The 25,596-nt window shown below is 32.5% G+C and overlaps 1 protein-coding gene across 1 annotated transcript in view; it reads right to left on the bottom strand.

Annotated features, from left to right (window-relative positions):
• LOC124373419 (b(0,+)-type amino acid transporter 1-like) overlaps positions 1-17,557 on the bottom strand; it is a 33,212-nt gene extending 15,655 nt beyond the window's left edge. Inside the window, 5 exon segments of the mRNA XM_046831793.1 lie at positions 948-1,092; positions 1,740-1,865; positions 3,752-3,994; positions 13,833-13,934; positions 17,320-17,557. Of these exon segments, the coding sequence (XP_046687749.1) occupies positions 948-1,092; positions 1,740-1,865; positions 3,752-3,994; positions 13,833-13,934; positions 17,320-17,542 (839 nt within the window). The 5' untranslated portion in view covers positions 17,543-17,557.
• Positions 17,558-25,596: the final 8,039 nt, after the last annotated feature.

The raw sequence follows: 25,596 nt of genomic DNA, 5'->3' as shown, positions 1-25,596 counted from the left end.
AATTGTCTGTTGTTCAGTGATACAATGGTGGAGAGTTCAGTAATGATTTACTGAAAACTTAAACCAATGACATTAAATCATTTGAATTATTAGTTTAAAAGTAAAATGTGTTATAATACTAAAAAAATAGCATATAACTCATATATAAAGTGTGTAATAATTTAGATTCATTTTATTACTGAAAAGAAGTCATTATTAATTAATAACAAAATACAAATGATAGAAGAGGATTGATGATAAATTTACTATAGAGCAACTAAAGACAGACTATTTCAATTGTTTTTAATGGATGCATTTTTTAAATTTAATGGGTATTAAATGTTTCTGTAGAATGTTATTGGTACCAAGAAAGCTTATAGCCTTGTTTTAAATAAATTTTATTATTTTCTAATCTATATGTTTATAAAATATTATACTTCTGACCTCAGCTTGGAATGAAAGATGTTAAAATAATCTACGTTATTGGGGGTCTAAAATTTTATACATAAGCTAAATTGTGTTATAATTAAGAATATTATTTTATATGTTCTATTTACTTTTAAAATGAAAATATAATATAGAAATTGTATTTAAAATAAACATCCCAAGTATTGTTAGTCTCTGAATACTTTTCATTATTACTCTTATGGTTTTTTTTATTATAAAACAAATAATTTCTGAAATTCATTATTAGTCCAATTTCCCAGTATAATTTTTTATCCTATAGAAAAAGAGGTGTTATGTTAATCCATAATAAATTATTTTCAATTGTTTATTTGGTATTAATTGTTAAATTTTCTTCAGGCATAAAATGAAACATATATAAAAAACATATTGTGACCTAATAATTAAATTCGTGCTTGAAATACACTACAATATATTTGTACCAATACTATATAAACAACTACAACACAGGATTGTGCACTACAAAAACCAAGCAACATATATCACTGCAATATTCAACTTACTTTGATGGATTTTTTATTTCTTCTGTGACATAGTTTAGGTTATTCCAGCCGTCGTATGCCCAAAGGCCAGTGTAAAAGGCTGTTGCAACGTTCCCAAATGATGATGTTGTGCCTTGAAATGGCTGTTCTATATTTTGGGTGTTACCTGAAAACAATATTCAGATTTTTTAATTTGCTTGAAAATATACTATATTTAAATTTCTATGGAGTACAAAAAAATCTTTCCATGGTTTTATTTGATTTTACATACTATTTATAAATATTTCATGTTGAATACCATTTGCAGATTGAATTTTCAGTAACAGTATTATTATACTTAGAAGTTTTAGAACAAATGGTTTTATAAGTTAAATTGTAATATTTTGATGACAAGTAAAATAAATTGCTCCTCAATGTATTTTATCATTTCTTTTGTGATTCTACATTCATATGGTAGATTTTCATGTATGCAGATTTTTCATAACAGAGATTCTGAAAAAGTTGAATTAAAAAAGAATTCTACAACGTTCAGAAAACAGCATATTCCTTGCACTGAAATAAAAAACAATATCCTTAAATGTGTCTGAAATGTGTGGTTTTCCATATTATTCATCTGTACTTGTATTCAACTTAAAAATTAAAAATATTCAACTTGTTAAAAAAACCACTCCCATTGATCCATTTTCACATCTATTTTCACCCTCCATATTTGCTGGGATAGATATTTATTTTAAAATCAATTTTCTTTCATCTGCACCAACCTTTTTGCAGTGTTATTTGCCATCTTTTTATTAAGAATTTAAACTAAATTACCTTCTAGAAATTTCCACAATCCTCCCACAATTACAATGAGGATAGCCACAAGCTTTGCTGCTGTGAACACATTCATCACTCCTGTTGCTAGGTTGACACTGTAGCAGTTGATGTACATTATTACCACTGGAAATCGAAAAACAATGTTAAAATGAGTGAGGATATATATGATCCATTGCTTCATGTCATTATCTACTTCATTTCTGTACACATACTCATGTACATGTACTAGAAAATAGTATTAAAAGCTTATATATTTTAGAATGCATCTTTAAGGAAGATTAAATTTAAATTTGGTGTCTGTTTATTTTTTCTTAGTTTTGATATTTATGTAATCTTAGAACTTATATGATTGTTGTCTGAATGATAGTAATTACGAGGGTTTTGTTTATGAACTTTTATAAACTCATAAACATGTATATATAATATATATATATATATATATATATATATATTATATATAGGCTATATATATATATATCTAGATGACAAAATATATGACACTAACTATAATTTTAATCAGCATGGACTGGAAAATAATGTGTTCTAACAAAATTGTACATATACAAAAGTCCAAAAATTTTTAGTCTTGTTTTATAATATTTTAATTATTTATACCATAAATCTCCAATGCTGTAAAAGTTAGAACAAATACCAAATGTGAATTAAATGCTTACCATTTCACTAGGAAAATAGTTCTTAAATAGTTAAGTGCCATAAAACTAAATATAGAAGTATTATACACAAAATAACAACACAATGTAATCGATGAGTAATCTGCCATTGCAGTTCTATCCAGTAGTATGTCATCAGGTAAATAAATTTTGTCAACAGAGTTACAACTTTTCTCTTGTTAAATATTTCTAATGTCACTGGAATGACAAGGGTCAACTTCATTAAAATAAACAAATCACAATAACAGCAAAACAACAATGCCCAGCTGAAGCACAAAAAAGTAACAGTCAGCTGGATAGGCAGCAAGAAGTATATTTTTCTTTCAGCCAGAAACGTAGCAGCAAATATATGGTTATTATTTAGAATATATAAAATGGCACAAAAATTGATTTGATGGTGTTCCATAAGTTTACTGAGCAGTTTTAGAGTAATATGACATTAAAAAAAGCATTGTAAATTACAATGTTATACATTAAAAGACATTATGTTGTAATATATGACTTATGTCAGTTCCAGGGTTAAATATTATAATATAGTATAATGCTTTAAAGTAATTTTTTGAATGAATTATCTGTAAATGTTTTAAAATTTTTCAAAATAAGCAGGAGGTGACAAATTCATGAAAATAATTTAAAAGTTGATCAGAAAATATATCAACTACTTGTAAACAATATTTGGTACTAACTCAAGATCAGTACAACTTTAACCTCCTAAACAGTTTGTTGTACTTAAAATGATGTTTGTTTCGTTGAATTGTTGTTGTCTGTATTTTACAGAAACAGATTTGTAGAGTTTGGGTACATACTTTTCTGTCTTTCTATTTTCTATGCCTGCTTTATTTTTACTTGTACATCTACTTTCTAATGTCTTTTTTCAATTTTTTTGCGATTGTAGCCAAAATGTTATTTTGTTTAAATTAAAATAATGTTAACCGTCTATTTGTACGTCAGATATTTCCATAGTATAATATACACTAGAAATAAAACCATAAAATACTCCTGAATGGATGACATGCAACAACACGCTGTAGCTCTCTGCATTATCTAAATACAACAAACTCTCCAAGATACAAACACTCATGACAGAGGACCAAGGAAGTGCTAACATTTAGAAGAAAACACCAGAACTACTTGCGGGACTTGCGGTTGTTATAGAAATGCTTCTTGCATAATATTACGGCAGACAACAGAATAAAACAGAAACAATATAACAATGCATTACATCAGTAGCACATTTTGATGCAATTGCTATGAACATAATATTATGTTGAAAACCGTGAAGAACTTAGTAACACTAAGGCAACGTAAACATGGTAATATGTACACAAATATACTTACAAATGGCAAGTACTGAGACCAGTTTGACAACGGTCTCAGGCGGCTCACACTCAGTAACAAATGCTTCGACAGCATACTTGGCAAAGCTGAGGCAGATGATGGCCATTTGAGAGGGTTTCAGTACCAGAGTGGAGACCCAGGAGAAGAGGAACGCTGGAAGTGGTCCAAACGCATCCATGAAGTATGCATACTCCGCTCCACTGCTAGTGTTCATAGTACCCAACTCAGCATAGGCCAGAGCACCTGTAACAATGCATGTTTATGTCATGGATATATCAACAGAAGAGGGACAATAGAAGTTATCTGGACATTTTAGTTGAATGTAACAACTCTGCTACACATCTCAACTATAGTACTTGCAACTACATACAGTATATTTCGTCTTATAAGTACCGTACTTTATGTAGCTGAAGTTGAGAATTCACTAAAATATACTGAAATATTTATACTTAAGAAGGTATGTGTATATGTGTGTATAATTGTGTTAATTCAGAATTAAATAATATTATATTGTTATTGAATTATCATGGAAATATGTACTCATTATTTGTTACAAAATTGGATAGATGATGATGTTTCAAGAACTGGTACATGAAAATTTGTAGCTTTTATTTCTATGTGGGACTAGTAAAGCAGATAGTTTTAAAACTAGTTTCATTCTTGTATAGTACTACAAGTTTATGCATATACAGTCAGTAGCAATAATACAGACCCATGTGGAAATTCCAGTTTGTTGAGTTTATAGTTTACTGTACTAATAACTTAGATGTTTATGAAGAAGAGATTATATATTGATATTTTAACAAATATGTTATGTTATTTCTAGTAAATTCAGAAAGAGTATTAATTCAAATAATAAAATAATAGTGGAACATAAAAATATAACAAAAATTTAGATCTTTTCCAAGCTCTCAGAGCATATGAACCAATTTGAAAGTTTATTAGTAATGTAGCTTTCAAAAGTGCTTAAGAAATACTTATAAGCAAATTTAACACTTACCGCTCTTAATCTATATTGATGATGAATTCTCAAATTTAAAAAAGTACATAATACAAATAGAAACTGGTAAAAGTGTTATAGGTAGTTTATATTTCTTAATGAGAGTTTGTTTTCTAGCATTATTTGTATAGCGCAAAAACACACGAAAAATGCTTTGGAACCTTTTGGTATGGAAAAATATTAGTGCTTATGATAATAATAATAAATTCCTTTATTTGTCGTAAAACATGTTACATGCATTGACAAAGTCTAATTCTGCTACAGACTAAACAGCATTGTTTCTAAATAATATAATAAGTATAATACAAAAATATTATGTATATAATAATATGACATTAATTGTCTAGTTGAGAATAACACTGATTATATCATGAGTTTATCTTAAAACAATCATTAAAAGTCTACTTTGTTAATAGAAAAAAAACCCATCAATATTATAGAATGGGTTTTGTAACAGCCATTCATAAAGTTTATTTTTATAAATTTTAAGAGGGTATTTTTCAATCAGATGTTTCAATTTTTTATGCACTTTTAAACCAATTACAACATGACTATTCAAAGATTTACACAGTCAACAATAGTCAATTAAAATGTTATTTCTGTTTCTTGTGTTGTAGTTATGTGTTTGTGTATGGTTTATTAAATCCTTATTATTGAAAATGTAAACAGATAAGTTAAACAAATATAAGTTAACTAGTGTAAGAACTCCTTGATTAATAAAAACAGGTTTACAATGATCGAGATATTCAGCTTTACCAACAATTCTAACAGCTTTCTTCTGAAGCACTAATATTTTCTGAACTCTAGCACTATTTCCCCACAGTATTACACCATATCTCAAAATTGACTGAAAGTAGCCAAAATATTCAGTCCAAACATAATTTTCACTTATGTAGTAAGATAGATGTTTCAATAAAAAAATAATTCTAGATAATTCAGTACACAGAAAATCAATGGAATTGATTTTAAAGTAAACAAAATGTTTAGAGTTTTAGTTTCATTCATTAAACAACCGTTTTCTTTAAACCACATTGATGCTTTGTTTATTGTGGAGTCAGTTAATTTCTTTAGTTCATTCAGGTTATTACTACTATTGAAAAAATTTGTGTCATCATCGTAGAGAAGCGTATTAGCAAAACAGCCAATGTTATGTCATTGATATATATATATATATATATATATACTAGCTGTTTCCCGCGGCTTCGCACGCTTTTCGTAAGTTTTGCCCGCGTATGAGCATTTCTGGTTGAAGTAAATTATATTTCCAACCCCGATGTAGATTTTACCTTGATGTCACGATCAAGAAAATATGTCAAAAATGTATTGTACATGCATAATGTATTTTATTACAAAGTGGTCTACCACTCAACCTTTAAGTTCAACCAAAAATTTAGTTTAGACAATTATACATCATAACTTAGCGCCTTCAAATAGTGTTTCACTGTTTAATATACGTATCTATCTCGTAATTGCAGGTTATAATGTGCAGGCGCTTTGAAAACTTTTCTTCATTTTATTCGTTTATATTCACGACATAAGCGAATAATTCAGATAATAACTATCCTATCTTCTAAGTTAGACTAAATTACGGATACATGTGAAATTTGATTGAAATTGGTTCAGTCGTTTTGGAGTTTATTGGCAACATACATCGTGACTCAAGATTTTTATATATATAAGATATACAGGGTGGAGCGCGGTAATTTGCTGATTTGGAAATGAAATAAAAAAATTATGAACCTTAGAAAAAATTATTTTTTATTTTAATTATATTGAACAGTAAGGGAATTTTTAAATTACATAGTTTTAAATAATGTATCTGGCAAATGTCGACCTTCGGCATCCACACACTGCTGCATACGTTTTCTGAAGTTTTCATTAACTCTAACAAGCATGTCGACTGGTATTCTGCCAATTTCAGCCTCAATATTGTTCCTTAGGTCTTCCAAGGTGTTGGGACGGTTGATATACACCTTCGACTTCAGGGTAACCTCAAAGGAAAAAATCGCATGGGGCTAAGTCTGGTGAGCATGCCGGCCAGTTCACACATCACCCCTCAAAGAGATAAGCCGTCCAGGAAACATTTGCCTCAAACAATTCATGGTAACCCTCGCTGTGTGTGCAGTGGCACCATCCTGTTGGAACCATGTATCCTCTAATTGCATTGCCTCAAGAGCCGGCTGAAAAAAAATCCTGTATCATAGTCAAGTAGCGTTCGAAGTTCACAATTATGGCACGACGGTTATCCTGAAAAAAAGTAAGGGCCAATGATGCCTACTCGTGATATGGCGCACCACACAGTGATGCGGTCCGAATGCAGAGGTCTCTGGTGGACTTCTCTGGGGTTTGTTTCACTCCAGTAGCACATGTTTTGCTTGTTGACACACCCACTGAGGTGAAAATGTGCCTCATCAGAAAAGAACACAATTGCGTCACGCAGTATAGTTGCAAGCATGTCTTCACAAGAAGTACGCCGTGTCAAATAGTCCCGTGCTGACAATTGATGGACCACGCACATTTTATACGGGTGAAATCTCAGTTCATCATGAAGAATCCGGTGGAGAGAACGTCTTGAAATGGCAAGAGCAAGGATTGCTTCCGAGCAGAGCGTTTTGGAGATTGCAGTACTGCTGCTCTAACTCTATTGATGTTTTCCGGTGTTGTAATCCTTCTCTGAGGTCCCCTTCATACACATGACACATTCCCTGCTGTTCTGAATGCAGTTACCCAATTTACAATTGATTGCCGATCAGGAACACGTCCGCGTGGGGGGAACAGCGAATCGTAAACGAAAAGCACGCTGCACTGCAATGATCGGGTGGGCATTTGAAAAATACGCTTCAACACAAAACGACCTCTCCTCTCGTGTCCACTGCATGATGGCAACTGGAATGCGGAGGAATACAAATCTCCCGTCAGCCACTATAAGCCACGCCCACTCTCCCCTCTCTTCGACCAACAGTGCCGCCACAGCCTGCAGTGCAAAAAAGCAAATTACCGCGCTCCACCCTGTATATATATATATATATATATATATATGATAAAAAGTAAGGGTCCAGGTACTGATCCCTGGGGGACACTATACTCTATTTTAACTTCCTGTGACCAATTTCCTTTGATATATATATATATATATATATATATATATATATATATATATATACTTTTTGTGTTCTATTGATGAGGTATGATTTTATAAAATCAAGGGCACATCCATGAATTCTGTAATGCTTCAATTTGGCTAAAAGAGTACTGTGTTCTACACAATCAAAGGCCTTACTCAGGTCACATAAAGTGGTCACATAAGTGGGATGACCGAGATGGGGCGGTAGCTACTTTGATCATTATAGGGACCTTTTATAAAGACTGGACAAATTCTGGACACTTTCAGTTGCTATGGAAAAATACCCTGACTCATACACATATTGAAGCAAAGTGTTAGTGGCTCAACAAAAATATAAATCAATATCTTTAACAGATTATTAGATATATTGTAGATGTCATTACTATATGAATTGTTTAGTCTTTTAGCCATTGTGCAAGATGGCTTGATTGATTTAAATGATAAATTAATACAATTAGCTTTTAATGAATTGAGACTACTATTAATAACTGTATCAGTGTTCACTTTAATATTTTTTATTGTGTCAATAAAAAAAGTACTAAAGTCTTCTGAAGTAATATCGGTTTGAAGCCTATGGGGTGTACTTTTACTCTTGCTTTGAATTATTTCCCATGCTGCTTTTATTTTTATTGCTGTTGGTTTTAATATAATTGGTGTTGTGATTAAGTTTGGTGTTTTTAAAGGATAATATATACTCTTTTTTTGGTGGTTAAAAAGTTGGAGAAGCTCATTCGAAGGCTCCCTAGAACTTCTGATTAAAGAGTGACATAATTAATTTTAGCTGTAGTCTAATTTTGTTCTACATGTCATTAACATATACCAATCATTGTTGTGTACTGTACCACACTGAAATAAAATATTTCAGTTATGATTCCTTTATATCTACCTACACCATCCAAAGGGTTCTTAAAGTAATGGTCCATCTGTGGAATAAATCAGGACAATTTTCTTGAACCATCAAGTCAACAATACATTTCTAGAGACTAAAATTAATCGTCAAGATCAATCTTGGTTGAAAACAAAGTACACTAATGAGAATTTTAATGAAATTTCAGTGTTATTCAATAATGTTAACATTTTATAAATAATTTTTAAAATTATTTAAGAAAAGTAAAAATGGAAATTATACAATTTAATGATATTGACTTAGTTTTTAGTAGAAATTCTAATTCTAAATAACAATGTATGTTATATAAAGAAAGAAAAATAGTTTTATTTCAAATTCCACTGAGTTCAATATCAGTAGGATGGTATTTTTCAAAGGAAAGTTTAATTAATTGGTATACAGTTGAACAAACAGTTGAAAATAAAATTGATTCAATAGCAATGAACAAGTATCCATTCTATACGGCTGGATAAACATAACAGACTCAGTCAAGAGAATGAAGATGAGAGCAAGGAATGCAATGCGCATTGTATTAAGTTGTGTTGGAAGGTGGTGCCAGGCCAATATATTTAGCTCCACAGGTAAAGCTGGCTTGGACTCTGACATAATGGCCCTATTACTTACCTTCGTTCCAATTATTTGGTCCCATTTACAGCAATTTACCGTAGTGAATTTTGTTTTCTGATCTATTTTTAAGTGTACGAATTTATTTGCAATATTGCAATTCACTACATTATGCCAGAACTAGCTGATACAAGTATAATTATATTTTTCTTCCAAGGTGAAAAATCTGAAGAGTAGAGTATTCAGCTTATTAATGGTACAAATACAGTGTAAAACATGGATTTTATTGTTTAATATGGATTTTAAACAACACAGGTTCTGTTACAATTTTATTGAGAACAGTTTTTAATTAAACTAAAGCTTATCAATATTCACCCAGTGGCGTAACTATGACTTAGCTTTAGGGGAGGGGGGAGGATGAATCGGACTGAAGAGTACTAAACAGTACACTACACTACACCGGTGGGGGGACGGAATAAATATAATGTACATTGATTAAAAAGGCCTGATTAAAAATTAAACATTTAACTGCAGCATTTAAAAAATGTTGGGTTGTTGCTGTACATTATTTTTTAAATGCTTTTGGATGATTCTATCCCAGTCACCTTCCCTCCCCCTCCATAGTTACGCCACTGTAATACTGGATCATCAAGTAATCTCTACAATAGTCCTATTCAATTAATTAATTACCAACAAGGCAGACAGACTATCAGTTTTGGCAGTGATGTATAGATAATAGTTTTTGTAAATCATCAACTCAACTTTATTATAATTTACTGACTTTAAAACTCATCATCTCTAATCTCTCAAACCCTCAGCCCTTGGGCAGTTGAATTTCAGCATTTTCAGGTTCATCTCTTCTCAGTCTCAACAATTCAACTTTAACTGACCAAAAGTTCATAGGTGCGTTTAGGTTTGTAGAAGCATTGTTTCAGCATTATTGTATAAAGACTTTACAGCTTTTCGTATTTTTTACATATGACAAACAAACTTGTTTTGGGATTATTTTTTATCAAAATATTCATACATGTGAATAAAGAGAAAGAAAAAGAAACGAGAAAGAAACAGGAAGGAATGGGGGAGGGAGAGAAAGGGACTTTATTCTTGAGAAATTAATCAACAGTGGCACCATAAGATTGAATCTACAATTTATCAACCCAACCAAAAAATGTATAGTAGTTGAAGTTTAAAAATGAACATTTTAGTACATTTTTACAATTTAATAATATTAAACTATGAGTCAAAAGTGAAACACACACACAGGTGTTCTAATTACTAAGAAAATAATCCTGAAAGTAACCATTCTAGCCAATATAAACACTCCCACGCTTGAACAAGCCAGACAACTCATTGACTGTGAGTCCAGGGCAGTGTGAATCATACTGTATGCTCTGGATTAGTAACTCAACTTGTAACAGGTTCATTCAGAATTTATTTTGGTTAAGGGCTAAGTTAGTGTTTCTATTTGTAAGTTTAAAGTTGATTTACATGACAATACAAGGATTGAAATATTCTGGAATTACTGAATTAACATGTATATAATCTAACTAAATACTACATACACGTTTTTAATAAAAAAATATTCATTTTAATTCAAGCACTCTTGACCTCTTAAAGAGAACACCTCTAGAGGGATTGATTACAATAGTAGTCAAATAGATTTTGAAGGCTGTACTATCTTTGACCTTCAGTTGTTAAAATAACTGCCAACCATGTCTCTGCATGAAACAGGTACACTGAACATCACATAGCACTCTCACCAGAGAATGTGAGGGACACAACAGAGGCTATTTTAACTACTCTGGACCTGTTTTTAACGTAAAACTTGTTCTCCTATAAGCTTTGTCCAAAAATATGTTATTCTTTCAAATAACCCACCATCAATAATAAATTATGAACATAGATTTTCATATTTAAAAAAATTTAGATTTTTGCCTCTAAGTATGCATATCTTTTGTATAATGGAACAAATAGTAAATTTGTTATCAACTGTTATGATTTTTTTCTTTCAATAACATTTTGGCGAATTTCTATAATGTTTGTTCTGGACTAAAAAAAATATATATAAAAGAGTGTGTGTTATTACTAATACAACGTTAATTTTTCAATCTAAGATGCTTTTTGAAATGTTGGTGAAACACTTGGTGAATATATCCCAACTGTATTTAGATGCAAACTTTCATGTAATTTAAAGCTATTATTAGCAAATTTGTCATGTTTTCATCGAAACTATATACTGTATTTTTTCTACATACTCCACCCAAAATGGTATTAAGGAGTTTTTAATGGTTTATGAATATCCAAGTAAATAACAAATCTTGTTCCTACAACATTTGTGTTGTTCTATTGGGTATATCAGGTTCACAACAATTTCCCCTATATATATATATATATATATATATATATATATATATATATATATATATATCTTATAGAAAATTGGCCCTTAAACATTATCTGAATGTAAACAGAATGAAAAATATAAACTTATCCTGTTAAGAACAACCCAAAATATATTAATATACTAAATTCCAAGTTTTTGCCACTCCTAGAAGTACACAATCTTTTATGTCAATGAGTCAATGAGGAACGAATAGTTCAGTAATAAAATCTAGCTTTATGAAAATAGATATAAGATATTTTTAAATGTTCCCCATAATTTACTAAAGTTTTTATCCTATAGATAATTTGTGTATAAAATTAATTATTACAATGGGTGATAGAAATGTTCATATTTTTCTTTTTAACTCGTTGACTGTGGCAGACTCCTTATGATGCAGAGGCTGAGAGCTCTACAGTGTCACTCAATATAGAGCCACAATGAAGGGGTTAAAACATCTATAAGTTTGTTCTAATTCACTAGCTTGATTATTTAAGTAATATTTTCTGGAAATTATTGTATAATTGACATTTTGGAAAGTTTATTGTTAAAGAACAGTCAAGTCATAGAATTCCACGGAGATTTATGCAACACCCGATATACTGCTACAGATGATTCTGTATTATGTCATCATTTTTGTAGCAAAAATTCAACCATATATTTCAAATTTATTTTCAAAATTATCAGAGGTACTCTTGCAATAGCACTATATAAATTATATATAGTATTGACAATTTTCTTTAACATGCAAGATGAAAGATGTTTGTCAAGATTGTTTGTCTGTATTTTCAAGTTCGAATTACTAGTAGAGAGTCTGTTGCTATAACTGGCTCATAAGCTCCTTGACCGAAAGGTTAAATAAATCAACATGTCTCTCGATTTGCTGGCTGCATGTTTGTCCTGAATCCAACGTGCACCACTACTAGCACATTCCTACAATGCTTGATGTTGCATTTTATCTTAAAATATTTCCGGGTAATTATTTTTTCTCAATTATATATTTCATTGGAAAATAAAAAAAGTGAATTGCTGAATACATTTTTTAATGAAAATGAGACAAGTACACAATTACTTTACCTATTACTGTCATGCCAAAATGATTGTTTCTAACACCAAAATGCAATTTACCATAAATAACAATAAAATTGGATTTCTAAATAAGGGCATAATTTGAATGTAACATAACAATAGCATGGATTGTATTAATATTGCATTTAATAAAAAAGTACAGGCAGAAAATGCAACAATTTAAATGGCTCTATGACAATAATTGATCAAATTAGATTTTATCATATTTGTGAAGTCATCATAAATTAATTATATAAAACAGACATACACACAGACAGCATATAATCTTCTTTTTTGAAGTTGGTCAAAAATGAGTAGACATTTTGATGGAATGTTATATTACTAGCAGAGTCAAGGACAAACCTAGGAGATGTTTTGGGTGCTACCGAAAGGTCTGGAAGGTATAGAATACTTTAATATATTTTTGATAGTTATATAACTTTGAAATGTTTTCATTTTGTATTTAAACTTGTCTTACTGAAACTAATTTGCTGTCTTATGCCTATTTAAAACATTAAAGACGTTAATTAGCAAAGAACATTGTAATGCAGGTGCAGAATATTAAAAAGAAATCACTGTACACAGTAACCTATGTATTTGGGCAACCCCATTAATGGCCAGGAACAACATGTCACTAACCATAAGTGTTGAGATGTAGGGTTAAAAAGATAAATCTACGAAGGTTGATTGTTGGAGTGGGTGGAGCTCCCTTAGTATTAAAGGCTGTTGCTGGCCTAAACATGAAGGACTACGTTGTTCTCTTCTTTCAAGGTGAAACAATGGAGATATCACTATACCTCCTGAACATGTTTAAAAAAATAAAATTGACATTGTACAAAGTCATATAAACCCCCATAGGATGAAGTTTTACTAACCACACAACTTTTATTTTAAGCTTTTTTCTTCAAAGTTGGTTCCGGAGGAAATATTCCATCCAGTATTGCGGGACATTTGCCCACCTTGTAGATGTAGCAATTGATTTTATGCCAACCCTGACAAGAACCCCCTATCTACAGTTGTTTTAAATCTGATATACAAGATGAAGGGAAAGACACTTACCTAACAGCGACAGGACGCCACACGCGATCCAGATGACAAAACTCATCCCGACAGACCCAGTTCGGATCAGCAAGCCGGATGGCGACACGAATATCCCAGACCCTGGAGTTTAAAACGCTTGTTATTGTTTTACAACATTTTCTGTTATTTAAAACTTAAGGGCAGTCGACCTCCATAAGAACATAATGTTAACTTGGGAACCTATATCTCTGTAATGGTTATAGATAGAGTCCTGATTTTTATTTTACTTATTAAATAGCTTATAATCTAGGTCTTATCATGAGGTTTTTAAAATTTGAAAAAAAAATTAAAAAAGTTATAATTTTTTTATAATTTATTGTTTTTTAACTAACTTTTTTATAAGTAAAAATGTTTTACTGTGCCTCATTGACAAGAGATATTTATAAATTCCCATGAGGGGAACTAGGCAATAGTAAGTAGAATACTGTATAAAAATTTGACTGGGGTAGGCCTAGTAGTTTTTGAAGTTATAGGGCCCCAAAGTTAAAAAAATAACAAGTTTCGGCAAATCAAGAAAAAGCAAGAAGGTAGCATATTTTGGACTCATACCTTGGTTTAATGATGGCCTGCACTGTAGGAAGGGTTGTCTGGATCCTCTGCTTCTTGATACAGATCCTCCAGCTTCCTTTTGGCTAAAGTCCTTGATTGCCTGATTTTTTTTTCAATGTCGGTAGCCGCTTTATCTGCTTTGCGAATCCGCTGGGTGTCGAGACGTTTTTAAAGCTAACCGCATATTCAGTCCTGGTTCTAGCCCAATGTGCTCTAAAACTTTCACTTTGGGAGCTGTAACCCATCATTGAATGATAGGACTGCCTCATAGACACCTAGCCTAAGAGCACCTAGTGTAACAAAGGGTGCGTTTAGGGAGCCGAGCCCAAATGACATTATTCATAGACTCATTAGGATTTTGAGATTTTCCTTTGAGACATTTTCTGAGTAGTTCTAGGCTGCACAAAGATTTAAAAATAGGTTTGATTGCTTTCATTAGAACAGGTGAGAGGTGAAAAATGCTGGCTGTGGTCATATTTAGTTTTTTTCTTTGGCGGCTTTGTTATACTTACACCATGTGTCTTCGGTGTCTGGGCATAAAATATGTAAAGGCGTATCGTTAGTAGACTGAACATGACAGTTACAACGCCCAAACTGCTCGCCTCATGGCTTCCACGCTGTGTGTATTCCTACGGATGGCTAGTCCATAGTATATTTGGATTTGTTGGATCGCCTTCCCTGTTAGCCTACCTTTCCCAGAAAGAGATTTTCCGTCGTCAGAAAGCTTCAAGCCTTTATTTTTCATGATAAAGTCCCTTATTCTTGTCCCCATCCTCTTCTGGACGTGTCCTACACATTCCAACTTCTGAATGGACACATCTGGGCCATATGGTGCTTCTGCCACAACTGCTGCATAGCCATTTGGAGTCACCATCTCCAAGGTACTCCACATAGCGAACACCGTATTTAGTCTCGGATCTTTTGAACATTGCAGTCGCACCTTCAGCTTCCATACCTCCACTGCTACCTACATAATTTGCCTTGCATATTTTCTAAGTGTTGGTTGCTTGTTCTCTGAGGGCAGTTACAGTATTTTGGCATTGAATAAATTATCTATTACTTTACCCGTATCTGCTGAAGTAATTGTGACAACGCCATTTAGCGAGGTGTGGCCTCGCTTTTGCCAGCTTCCGTCAACCGCAACACATAAGTCATTAGAATTTCCATTTTCAATAACTGCTTCTGTCACTGCTCTCTTCATAGAGTTTTCACACACACACTTTCTACATGGCTGGACAAAAACTGTTCATGTTGATTGAACTTGCTGGGCGGAGCGGGTAAATTCATCATGCCGCAAAGAGTTTGGGCAGCAGTATAGCCCTTTCCTAATTACACGCAAGCCGTATACTAACCTTAGGTTCAAGTCATAGTTAGCATTGTGAACTTTTGCTTGGTGCCTCAATAGGCCTAGGCCTAATATCTGTTGCTTTGGGACAGTTGTCAAAAGCTTTTGTCATGCCACAGCTACAGGAGACGGAAATTTGTACTGCGAGCCCTGCTAATGGTTTTCGACTAAATGATAGGTTGCCATGACAAACCCAACACACTGCAACATCTTTCAAAACTGATTCTAGCTGTACAATGTTTACTATGTCATACTGTAAGGTATCAGTTGAATTATCATAGCAGGCTAGGTTAGGGCTCAATTTCTCATTGGATGTGGAAACAACTTTGGGTGTTCTAGGCCTTATCCTCTTCATTACCTGAAGTTACTACTGTTTTCTTGCTACGAACAACAGTCTTCTTCTTGTAACATAGTTTCTTAGTTCCTACTCTCTTCTTATTACCCATTTTAATCTACATTCAATTACAATAAACTCCTTTACAAATAAAAACAACAGGGAAACTTGCAAATCACAAAACACAGTATTTCAAAACTTCACAATAACCTCCAACATAAAATAATAACAACAGATGACATCTGTCATATTGCTGACAGTGTGTGATATCAGCTAAAACCAGACTAAAAGCAAAACAGTACCAACATAACAAAACCCAATTAATATCTATTTTATAGATTGTTGTTTACTATAAGGAGTGGTGCTCAACGCCAAACAACAGTTGCAAGCCTTTATATATATATTTTTTTATATAAGGTTACATATTATAGTTAATAAGGTATATTATATATACCATTTTAAAGAGAAAATTCTAAAGAATATTAATAATAAAAAACCAAAATTCCCCAAAAAAAAATTTTTTTTTCATGTCAGACTGCCCTTAAGGCTAGAAGATATTTAAAGCTTATAATTACCACTACGATTTGGTAGTATTATAAAAATTGTCAGACTTATAAGGTTTATGTCAATGAAAATAGACCTGCTATTTAATATTAAAGAAAAAAGAAAAGTGTGGTAAAAATATGAAAATAAGTAGCTAGATCCAAGTAAAAATCATTGTCCAAGTTAGCACAGCAAAACAGAAATACAACATTGCAAAACAAATACAATTATATCAATGAATAAATACAAAGCTTTTTACTCATTTTGCTTAGCTTACAGCAAAAAGCAGAGATACCGTCGGTTCATAAGAAAACATGCCAATACACTAAATTTTAAGAATTATAAAAAATTGAAGCTGAATAACAAAACAAGGAGAGAATCCTGTTTTAGACGCAGCAGCATTTGAGGAGCCAGACTCCCCATCAAGGTGAGCTTGTCAAAGAGACATTAAAAGGAATTTCAAGAAACTTCCCCTCGTACAAGTATAATACCCAATTGAAGTGTTCAATAACTCTTGAATTTCTGGAACTGTATGCCTATTCTTGAAAGAGGGGAACTTGTCATCTATAATGAGAACGGTGAGCTGGATACAAATTTACTTTACATCATTTGTGTTTCATATCACTTTTTAAACACAACTGATATGAAAAATGCAGACAAGAATTTAAAAACAGCCCATTCTGGCGTTAGCTCACCGATCATGGTTCCAACAATTAGAGCCACCCCACTGAAGAGTCCCACCCGTCTCTGGAGGTGAAGAGTGTCGTCCTGAGCTGAGTCCGTCCCCTCCAGCTTGTCCCCACCAGCCCCGGGGTCGGACAGCGTGTCCGTTTCGTCTGGTGCCGTCCCGCAGTCATCCCCGCCGGCCGCCCATAGAACTCCGTCCTTGCTGCTGGGCACATTGTTTCCTGTACACATGAAATCATCAAGTGAAGCTACAGAAATTTACTCTCACATTTGGCAATAATGAGGTATAATAATTTGTTGTATGAAATATTTATGTTATACACAACAACTAAGTACTGAAAACGCCAGAGTTATAAGCGCAATTATTGTCAGAATTAATGTAAAAGTATAAGATCCAAACAAATATTGACATTCTCTGAAACTGTTAAGGGGGTGTAAAAAAACAACTTCAGCTATGCCTGAGTATATAAATATAAAACTTTAGCATAGGTGGTTTTCTTACAACTAACCTCTGTAAACGTTCCCCTCAGACATAAGCTGCAAAATATCTTCTAAAAGTGGTACTTTTTTGTTGATATTTATTACAACTGAATCTACTCTGGTACCGGGGGAGTCGGGCCACATCTCTAAGGTTAGACATACAGGTAGATATAGTCTGGGCCGGTGCACTTTTTAACAGACTATACTATATTGACTCTTCTTATTCTGCTTGTTAAGTTCTCCACGAATGTTCAGAGCTAGGCTAGAATAAGACCAACTTTTCTTTAAATGGACAAAAATATAAACAGAATTGAACCTGTTAAAACAGAATGTGCCATTTGCATTTCTACCCCGATACAGAAATAAGTAGCTCGTATTGCTTGGCCCGAAATTCCACCATGAGTTTCCCTACTTTACCAGCACTGGAATTTTGTATCTCCCTTGTCCTTCAGATTGAAGACGAGGCTTAGATGGGGTTGGCTGCAAACAGGCACGAACTCAACATTTAAATATGTTCGCTTATATATCGGTAAGGCCTGGCAACATGCAGCTTTGCATCATTCTAACAGTCCGAGACAGTTTCATCTGCAAAGAATCTACAGAGATGTTCCGGAGCTCACTAATCGGGTTTGTCGGATGTTCCCCATAAGACGAGCTCCTCATGTTTGAGCTGGGCGACGAAGCACCGAGTCTGTGTAGGAATCTCCAATGGTTGTTGTTGATGTTATCTCTTAGATCCTCGCATTGGTGTACCAGCTACTAGCTCAGAATAATGGTGTGTGTTATCTTGCCGCACGGCTCTGAACTCACCCGTAATGACCTCGAGTCTCATCATCCTAAGCCTGTTGCAAAGGCATCTTTTTCAAAACTACTTGATATCCTTGCATTATCAGTACATCAGTACATTGGAGCTCTGTTTTGTCTCTCTGCTGCACCGAGATGTTGCAGGCATGCACGAAAGATTCTATTCCTGGATCTACACCAGTACTGGGGTTAACCTGCGTTCCCAGGAAAGTGTTCTATTCCTAACAATTTCCTTCGTCACAGTGTCTTCTCTGATACAGGAATCGCTTCACTGTTGAGAGCAAGAGGGAAGTGTATGAAGTTATGAATAAATATTTCCCGATTATTCTCCATTCGATGATTCTAAAACACAGTTTATTTCGTTGCAAAAGTATTGCCTGACATGACAATTTTAAATATAAATTATAGCATATTAATTTTTCTTTTAATTTTTATACCAGAGACATATGACACACAAAACAATAAAAGATAATGGCGTGTGTGTGTGTGTGTGTGTGTCAGTTAGTCGAGCATTGCGGACGTCTATATCAGTCGCTCCGTCTTATCTATTGTACCTCATTAATTTGCATTGTTGAACATGAGTGATTGTGGGTTATGTGGAGATGTGTTACCATCGGAAAAAATTCTTGTGATAAATGTGCAGCATGTGACTGAGTTTACATTTTGATTGCGCTGATATCTTGGAATCAGCCACTTGGAACCAGATGGGCGAGAAAAGGCGGGACGAGTGGAAGTGTAAGACCTACAGCACTCATGGTGAGACTGTTAAACCTAAGGACATTATCCCGCAGGAATTTTTAACTGAAGTAAAGCGTGAATCACAAATTGATGAATTTAAAACTTTACTAGAATATTTTTCTAAAACAATTGATGAGTATGATAGGGAAGTTAAGGTGTAACAGGAAACTGTTAACACTTGAAAATCCAACCAATCCCTTCAAGACTGTACTCCAGTTCACCAACAGACAGACAGAAGTGTGTTTAGATTTCTTCAAAAGAGTAAAGCCACTTCGAAACGTCAAGAAAATCAAACAACGGACATTGTAGCACGAGTACCTACCAAAAATGAATGTCTACGTTTATAAGCACCTGGCACCTTTCTTCAAGAACCTGTTCTACCAATCAAAACGACATGAGACATTGGATTTAAATTTGTATGGCTCTCGGAAGGCAATATTTACGTGAGGAAGTCCGAAAATGACAAGATATTTTGTATCTCTAATATAAAAGACCTATGCAAATGAGGATTTGACATAATTGGCACCTAAGTAAAATTAACAGCCGTAATACTTTTTTAATTTTTATATTGTTCATGAGTCAAAATCAAGATCTAAATTTCAGTATTTTTTTCCTAAAGATTTGTAGCATTAGAAAAGACTGATAAATTGCTATTTATTTAAATAGCCTTGAAATTAAATATCAGATAATAATACTGACAGAAGTGTGGATAAAGGAGGGCGAGAAGGGGCGGTACAACATCCTAGACTATACCTACTGTTTCAACCTCGGCCAGATAACCAGGCCGGTGGCATTGTCATGTACGTGTGATGTCAGGGAATTGAGCACAACCGACCACCATGCCTTAAATGTTGGTATGTCGGGTGCAATGATAAAACAAATAATGACAACTTTTTAAAGGTGTCACATGCTAGATTGTTGAAATGATAATTGTTATTGGCTGATTGGAGTCCAGTAATTAACAGCCCAAACGTCAATAGTGGCATTTCACTATTTCTTAGCGTTTATAATAAAACACGTTTTACAGTGTCTTGTACCTTGAAAAAACAGTAGGAACTGATAGAGGAGTAAATAGATAACAAATAATTTAATTAGATTAATTAATCGTAAAAAAAGTTTTTATAAGGAATATGCCAAAAACAGAAATAATTTAGTTCTTAAAAATAAAATTTAAACAGTTGTCGAAAATTGTAACTAAGCAAATAAGACAAGAAAAAATATTTACTATTCCAACCTTATAAATAGACGTAATAGCGACTCAAAAAATACTGGAATGTAATACAAAAAATAGGTACTAATAGAAGGAAGAAATGCATGGATAGTACTGCAACTGGTAATGATGAGTGAATGTTGTGGGAAATGAGCGAATGGTTGGAAATATCTTTAATGAGTATTTTACTAGCATAGTTTCTAGATTAAGAAATGAAGAGTTTGGTTGGAAGAGATGTTTTTTTCTGGAGGATCAAAACACAATATGATGTTTAATTACTGATTTTAACGTGCAATATGTAGACGTAGTAAATAAGATAAATTGTATGAAAAACAAGCTTAGTTGTGGGTTTGATAGTATAAATATAATTGTGATAGAAGAGAATGAAAACATATTTGCACCGATTTTGTATAATTTATTCACTAAGTCATTAGATGAAGGGGTAGTGCCTGATGAATTTAAAACAGCATCTGTTGTTCCTGGCAGCTGTTGTTCCTGTACGTTCCTGTAGGAATATTTAAGTCAAGAGAAACCAAAGAAGTGTGGTCTTACCCTCCTATCTCTGTAATCAGTATAGTAGCTAAAATATTTGAATAAATAATTAAAGACAGGCTTTTACAATTTTTTTGTGATAGGAACATCTTGCCCAGAAATCGATTACTATTTTTACCAGGAAAAGGAACTGACATAGCTGTGCATAAGCATATTAATTAAATTTAAAAAAGTTCTGATAACTGCAGTAATACCGTAGCTATATATTTAGATTTTAAGAAAGCGGTTGATGTATCAGATATTGATATATTAAATTATAAGTTTAAAAAGCATGGAATAGGGGATAATGCTGATGTCTTTATGTAAAGGTAGGAAGCAAGTGGTTAAAATAGATGATATTATACATGACACTGTAGATATTAAACATGGTACTACTCAAGGTGGTATATTGGGTTCCTTAGTGTTTTTAATATTTATTAATGACATTAGAACTACAATTAAAGTATAGATACTTGCTTATGCTGATGATACAGCACTGGTATGATCAGTGTTTAGTAGATTCTTTAAAATTAAGGATTCAATTCAATTCAATTCGTTTATTGCCGTTAAATAACATATGTTACAATAGGCTTTGTCACATTAGTCAATTAAAATGGTAGCACAATGATACAAATAAAATAGCAGACATTTTGACTTCAGTGAAAATTTGATATAAGATAGCTTGTTGTTGTTTGTCAATGTGTCTTAAGTCTTAATCTAAATATAACAATTAACAATATATAACAATGAACAAATATAACAATTAACAAACATAACAATTAATAAAATTAACAATCAATAAATACAACAAATAATACAAAATTACGAAATATGAGAATAAATTATGATATATAAATATTACACCTAAAATATTATGTCATCTAATGAAACATTGTAGAATTCGTCTAAACTATAAAAAGCTTTTTTTAAAAACCATTTCTTAAGAACTAATTTAAAACTATTTACAGACAAAGACTTTACATTTAGAGGTAATTTGTTAAAAAGCTTTATGCCAATATGTATGTAATTACTTTTTGTCTTACTTAGACGTACAAATTCTTCATCAATAAGGTTTTTATTTCTGGTGTTATATACATGTTTACTGCTTTGTAAATTAAATTCTGCATAATGGTCTTTAACATACATAATTGATTGAAAACATGAACACACAGGGTAACGTTAGAATACTCAGATCAATAAAATGCGGTCTACATGATTCAGTGTCCCCAATTCCCACTATACATCTAATCGCCTTCTTTTGCCATATAAAAACCTGTTGAGCCCCAGAGGAGTTTCCCCAAAGAGTTGTACCGTATAATAGGTGACAGTGAAAAAAAGAGTAGTAAGCATTTAAAATAAGTTCCCTACTGGTACATGTTTTTAGTTTCCTTAATAAGAAAAGAACTTTAGCCAATTTTTTACACAATTGATTTGTATGTTCATTCCAACTAAGCTTGCAGTCTAGATTTATTCCTAGGAGTTTAACAGATCTATTTTCAGTGTTTTTAAGCCCAAAAAAACAATTCTTTCAGTCTTATTTTTATTAAGTAATAATTTATTATTTTCAAGCCATATGCAAGACTTTTTAAATGTGGTTTCACTGTCTTCGAGTAATATATTAAGATCTTTTCCTGCATTTAACAATGTGTTGTGTCATCAGCATATAAAGCACAATTACTGGATAAGAAACTTGGGAGGGTCATTAGTAAAAATAATAAAAAGAAATGGCCCAAGTACTGAGCCCTGGGGAACCCCGTTTAATACTTTTTGCAGGCTTGATTGTTGTTCACCAGTTTTAACCATTTGATATCTATCCATCAAGTACGACCTTAATAGATTTAGCTCATTTTGCACAATTACCGTAAAATTCAAGTTTTGTCATAAGAATATCGTGAGGACACAATGTCAAACGCTTTACTTAGGTCCAACAAGGTTGCATGATGAGTATAATTTTTTTCTTCGAATCCTTGAAATACATAGGGACACTATATTTTCTATAGCATTGATGGTAGAAAGACCTTTCCTAAAAACCATATTGACTTGATGATAGAAATCTATTTATTTCAAAGTACTTATTGAGTTGTTCCTTAATTATAGCTTCTACAACTTTTGACATAACTGGGACTAGTGATATTGGACGATAATTACTTTGAGAGTAAATATCTCCTTTCTTAAAAACAGGTATTGTAATGGTAATTTTCAGACACTTAGGATAGATACCCTCAAAAAACATCCAGTTTATCAAATAGGCCAGAGGAAATAGCAAAACACTGTAACATTGCTTTAATACATAGTTTGATAAACCATAAAAATCTTCGGACTTTGAACTACTGAGTTTTTTAATACATCTTTCTACATCAAGTACAGTTACATTCATTTCCATTTTAAAATTATTTACAATGTTAACATGTGTTGTTTCTAGCATTTTGTCTACATTTACAATATTGGCTGGGTTTGAATTTGGGAATAATATCATTACAAATATTTACAAAGTAATCGTTAAAATTTTCAGCGGAGAAAGGAAAACTATGATTTTTGTTGCTGCTCTCCCTCCCCATTTCTGAATTTATGACCCTTCCAAGCTGCCTTACACTTGTTGTCAAAAGTAGTTATAAAATTATCATTGGCTCTCAAACTTTGCTATTCTAATTTCATACCTATACATTTTTTTTAATCTAGCATAAGCTTCTTTGTACACTGTGTTGGTTTTAGATTTGTCAAAATAAAGTAAAAGTAGATTTTTTATATGTTTTTAATTTTGGAGTGTACCAGTTTTTAACAGACCGAAAATCTCTAGGTTTTGATTGTTTTTTATTTTTTATAGGACAGAATTGGTTATAAAGATCAGAGACAGCCTCCAAGAAAAATTGAAAAGCCTGTTCAACAGAACAAAACTTTGACAGTTCACCAAGCCAATCTAACCTGCTTAACCTACTTATAAAACTATTTACAGAATAATTATTCAAAAGGTCTAAAAGTACTTACTGTTGTTTGGTCCTTTGCAATTATTTTTATTATAATTTCCGGTATTGATTTTCAATTTAATATTAAGTTTTAATCCTAAATGATCGGAGAGATGTGGCTGAATTATTTCACATGAATATTCGTCATTATGTTTGTTTGTAATAATGTTATCAAGACAGGCATTTAATCGAGTTGGGTTTTTGTTTAAACAATACAGGTTATGAGATCTTAACATATTCTGAAAATTAATTATTTTTTTATCTGTATAAACGAATATCCAAATTAATGTCACCAGTTATAACCAGATTACAACTCTTAAATTTGTTACATTTACTCAAAAAGAGAATCAGGACTATTTAGAGCATCATTGAAACACTTCTATAATTGAAATCTGGTGTTCTATAAACTGTGATAACAATTAGTTTTATACTGGGGAAAACAACTGATGCTACTTCAAAACATCTTTTCAAGACTAAATTGCTCTACATTTATTGGTTTCATAATCATATACAAAACTATTACTAACATATATAGATACTCCCCCATGTCCTAAATATTTTCTACAATAATTGGCTGCCAAATTATACCCATTTAGGCAAGTAGAGATCCACCTCCAGAGGAGCAAGCCAATGTTCATTAAGGCAAATTATATCATATTTACCTTCATTTTAAAAATATATCTAATTCATTAACCTTATTTCTAAGGACACTGAATATTTATATGAAAAAATTGTAATGCTATCAGAAAATTGGTGTATGTTATTGCAAAGTCTTATGTCTTCAACCCCTCTTCTGACAATGTGAAGTTTCCCGCTGGCATGGAGCGAGAACATTAGTCCAATTGGGTTTTGTAGCCCTGGATCGAGGTAGGTGACATCGATTCTCCGGTGATGTGTCTCAGGGTCTCCCATATCTTCATTGCCAACCATGTCTTTCCTACTGAATTAAAATGCATACCATGTGCAGTATGCATGTATCTCCCAGCTTGTACTTGCTTCTAAAAAAACTCACATTATCATAATGGTCACTTAAAGCTTTTAGTTTCAAATTAGTTTTCTTAATTTCTCTATTCACACCATGACCAGTCCGGTAAGTCATATCTTTGAGGTAAATCCACTAAAATCACTTTGTTATCAGTACAAAGGTCAAAAGTACTTTTTATACTGTCCAATACTTCATGTGCTTCGTTTCTGGCAACATCATTGGAACCACAAACAACAATCAGGATGTCTTCTTTATCCGTTAATTCTTGACTATCAAGACTATCTAAACAAAATATAACACTGGCTAATTAATAATAAACTCTTCCAAATTAAAGTGTTCTATTCTCTGGTCAGAACCAGGGACCTTTAACTAGTAAACAATAAATCTAAGCTTTGTCGCCACTTATTCAGTTGTATTTATGCATGTAATTGTTTCACCTTACCAGTATTGAGAGACATGTGTTAAAACTATAAAAAATTGAGAGATTGGTTATTTGACAATAGCGCTGCAACATGAGATTTAGCTAAGTAAACTAAATTAAGTGGGAAGCTAAGATCAATTAATTACTTTTTAT

The sequence above is a fragment of the Homalodisca vitripennis genome, unplaced genomic scaffold, assembly GCF_021130785.1.
Source record: "Homalodisca vitripennis isolate AUS2020 unplaced genomic scaffold, UT_GWSS_2.1 ScUCBcl_5466;HRSCAF=12193, whole genome shotgun sequence".
Taxonomy (NCBI): domain Eukaryota; kingdom Metazoa; phylum Arthropoda; class Insecta; order Hemiptera; family Cicadellidae; genus Homalodisca; species Homalodisca vitripennis.
Note: the sequence above shows the minus strand (reverse complement) of the source record. Positions and strands in the feature narration are given on the sequence as shown.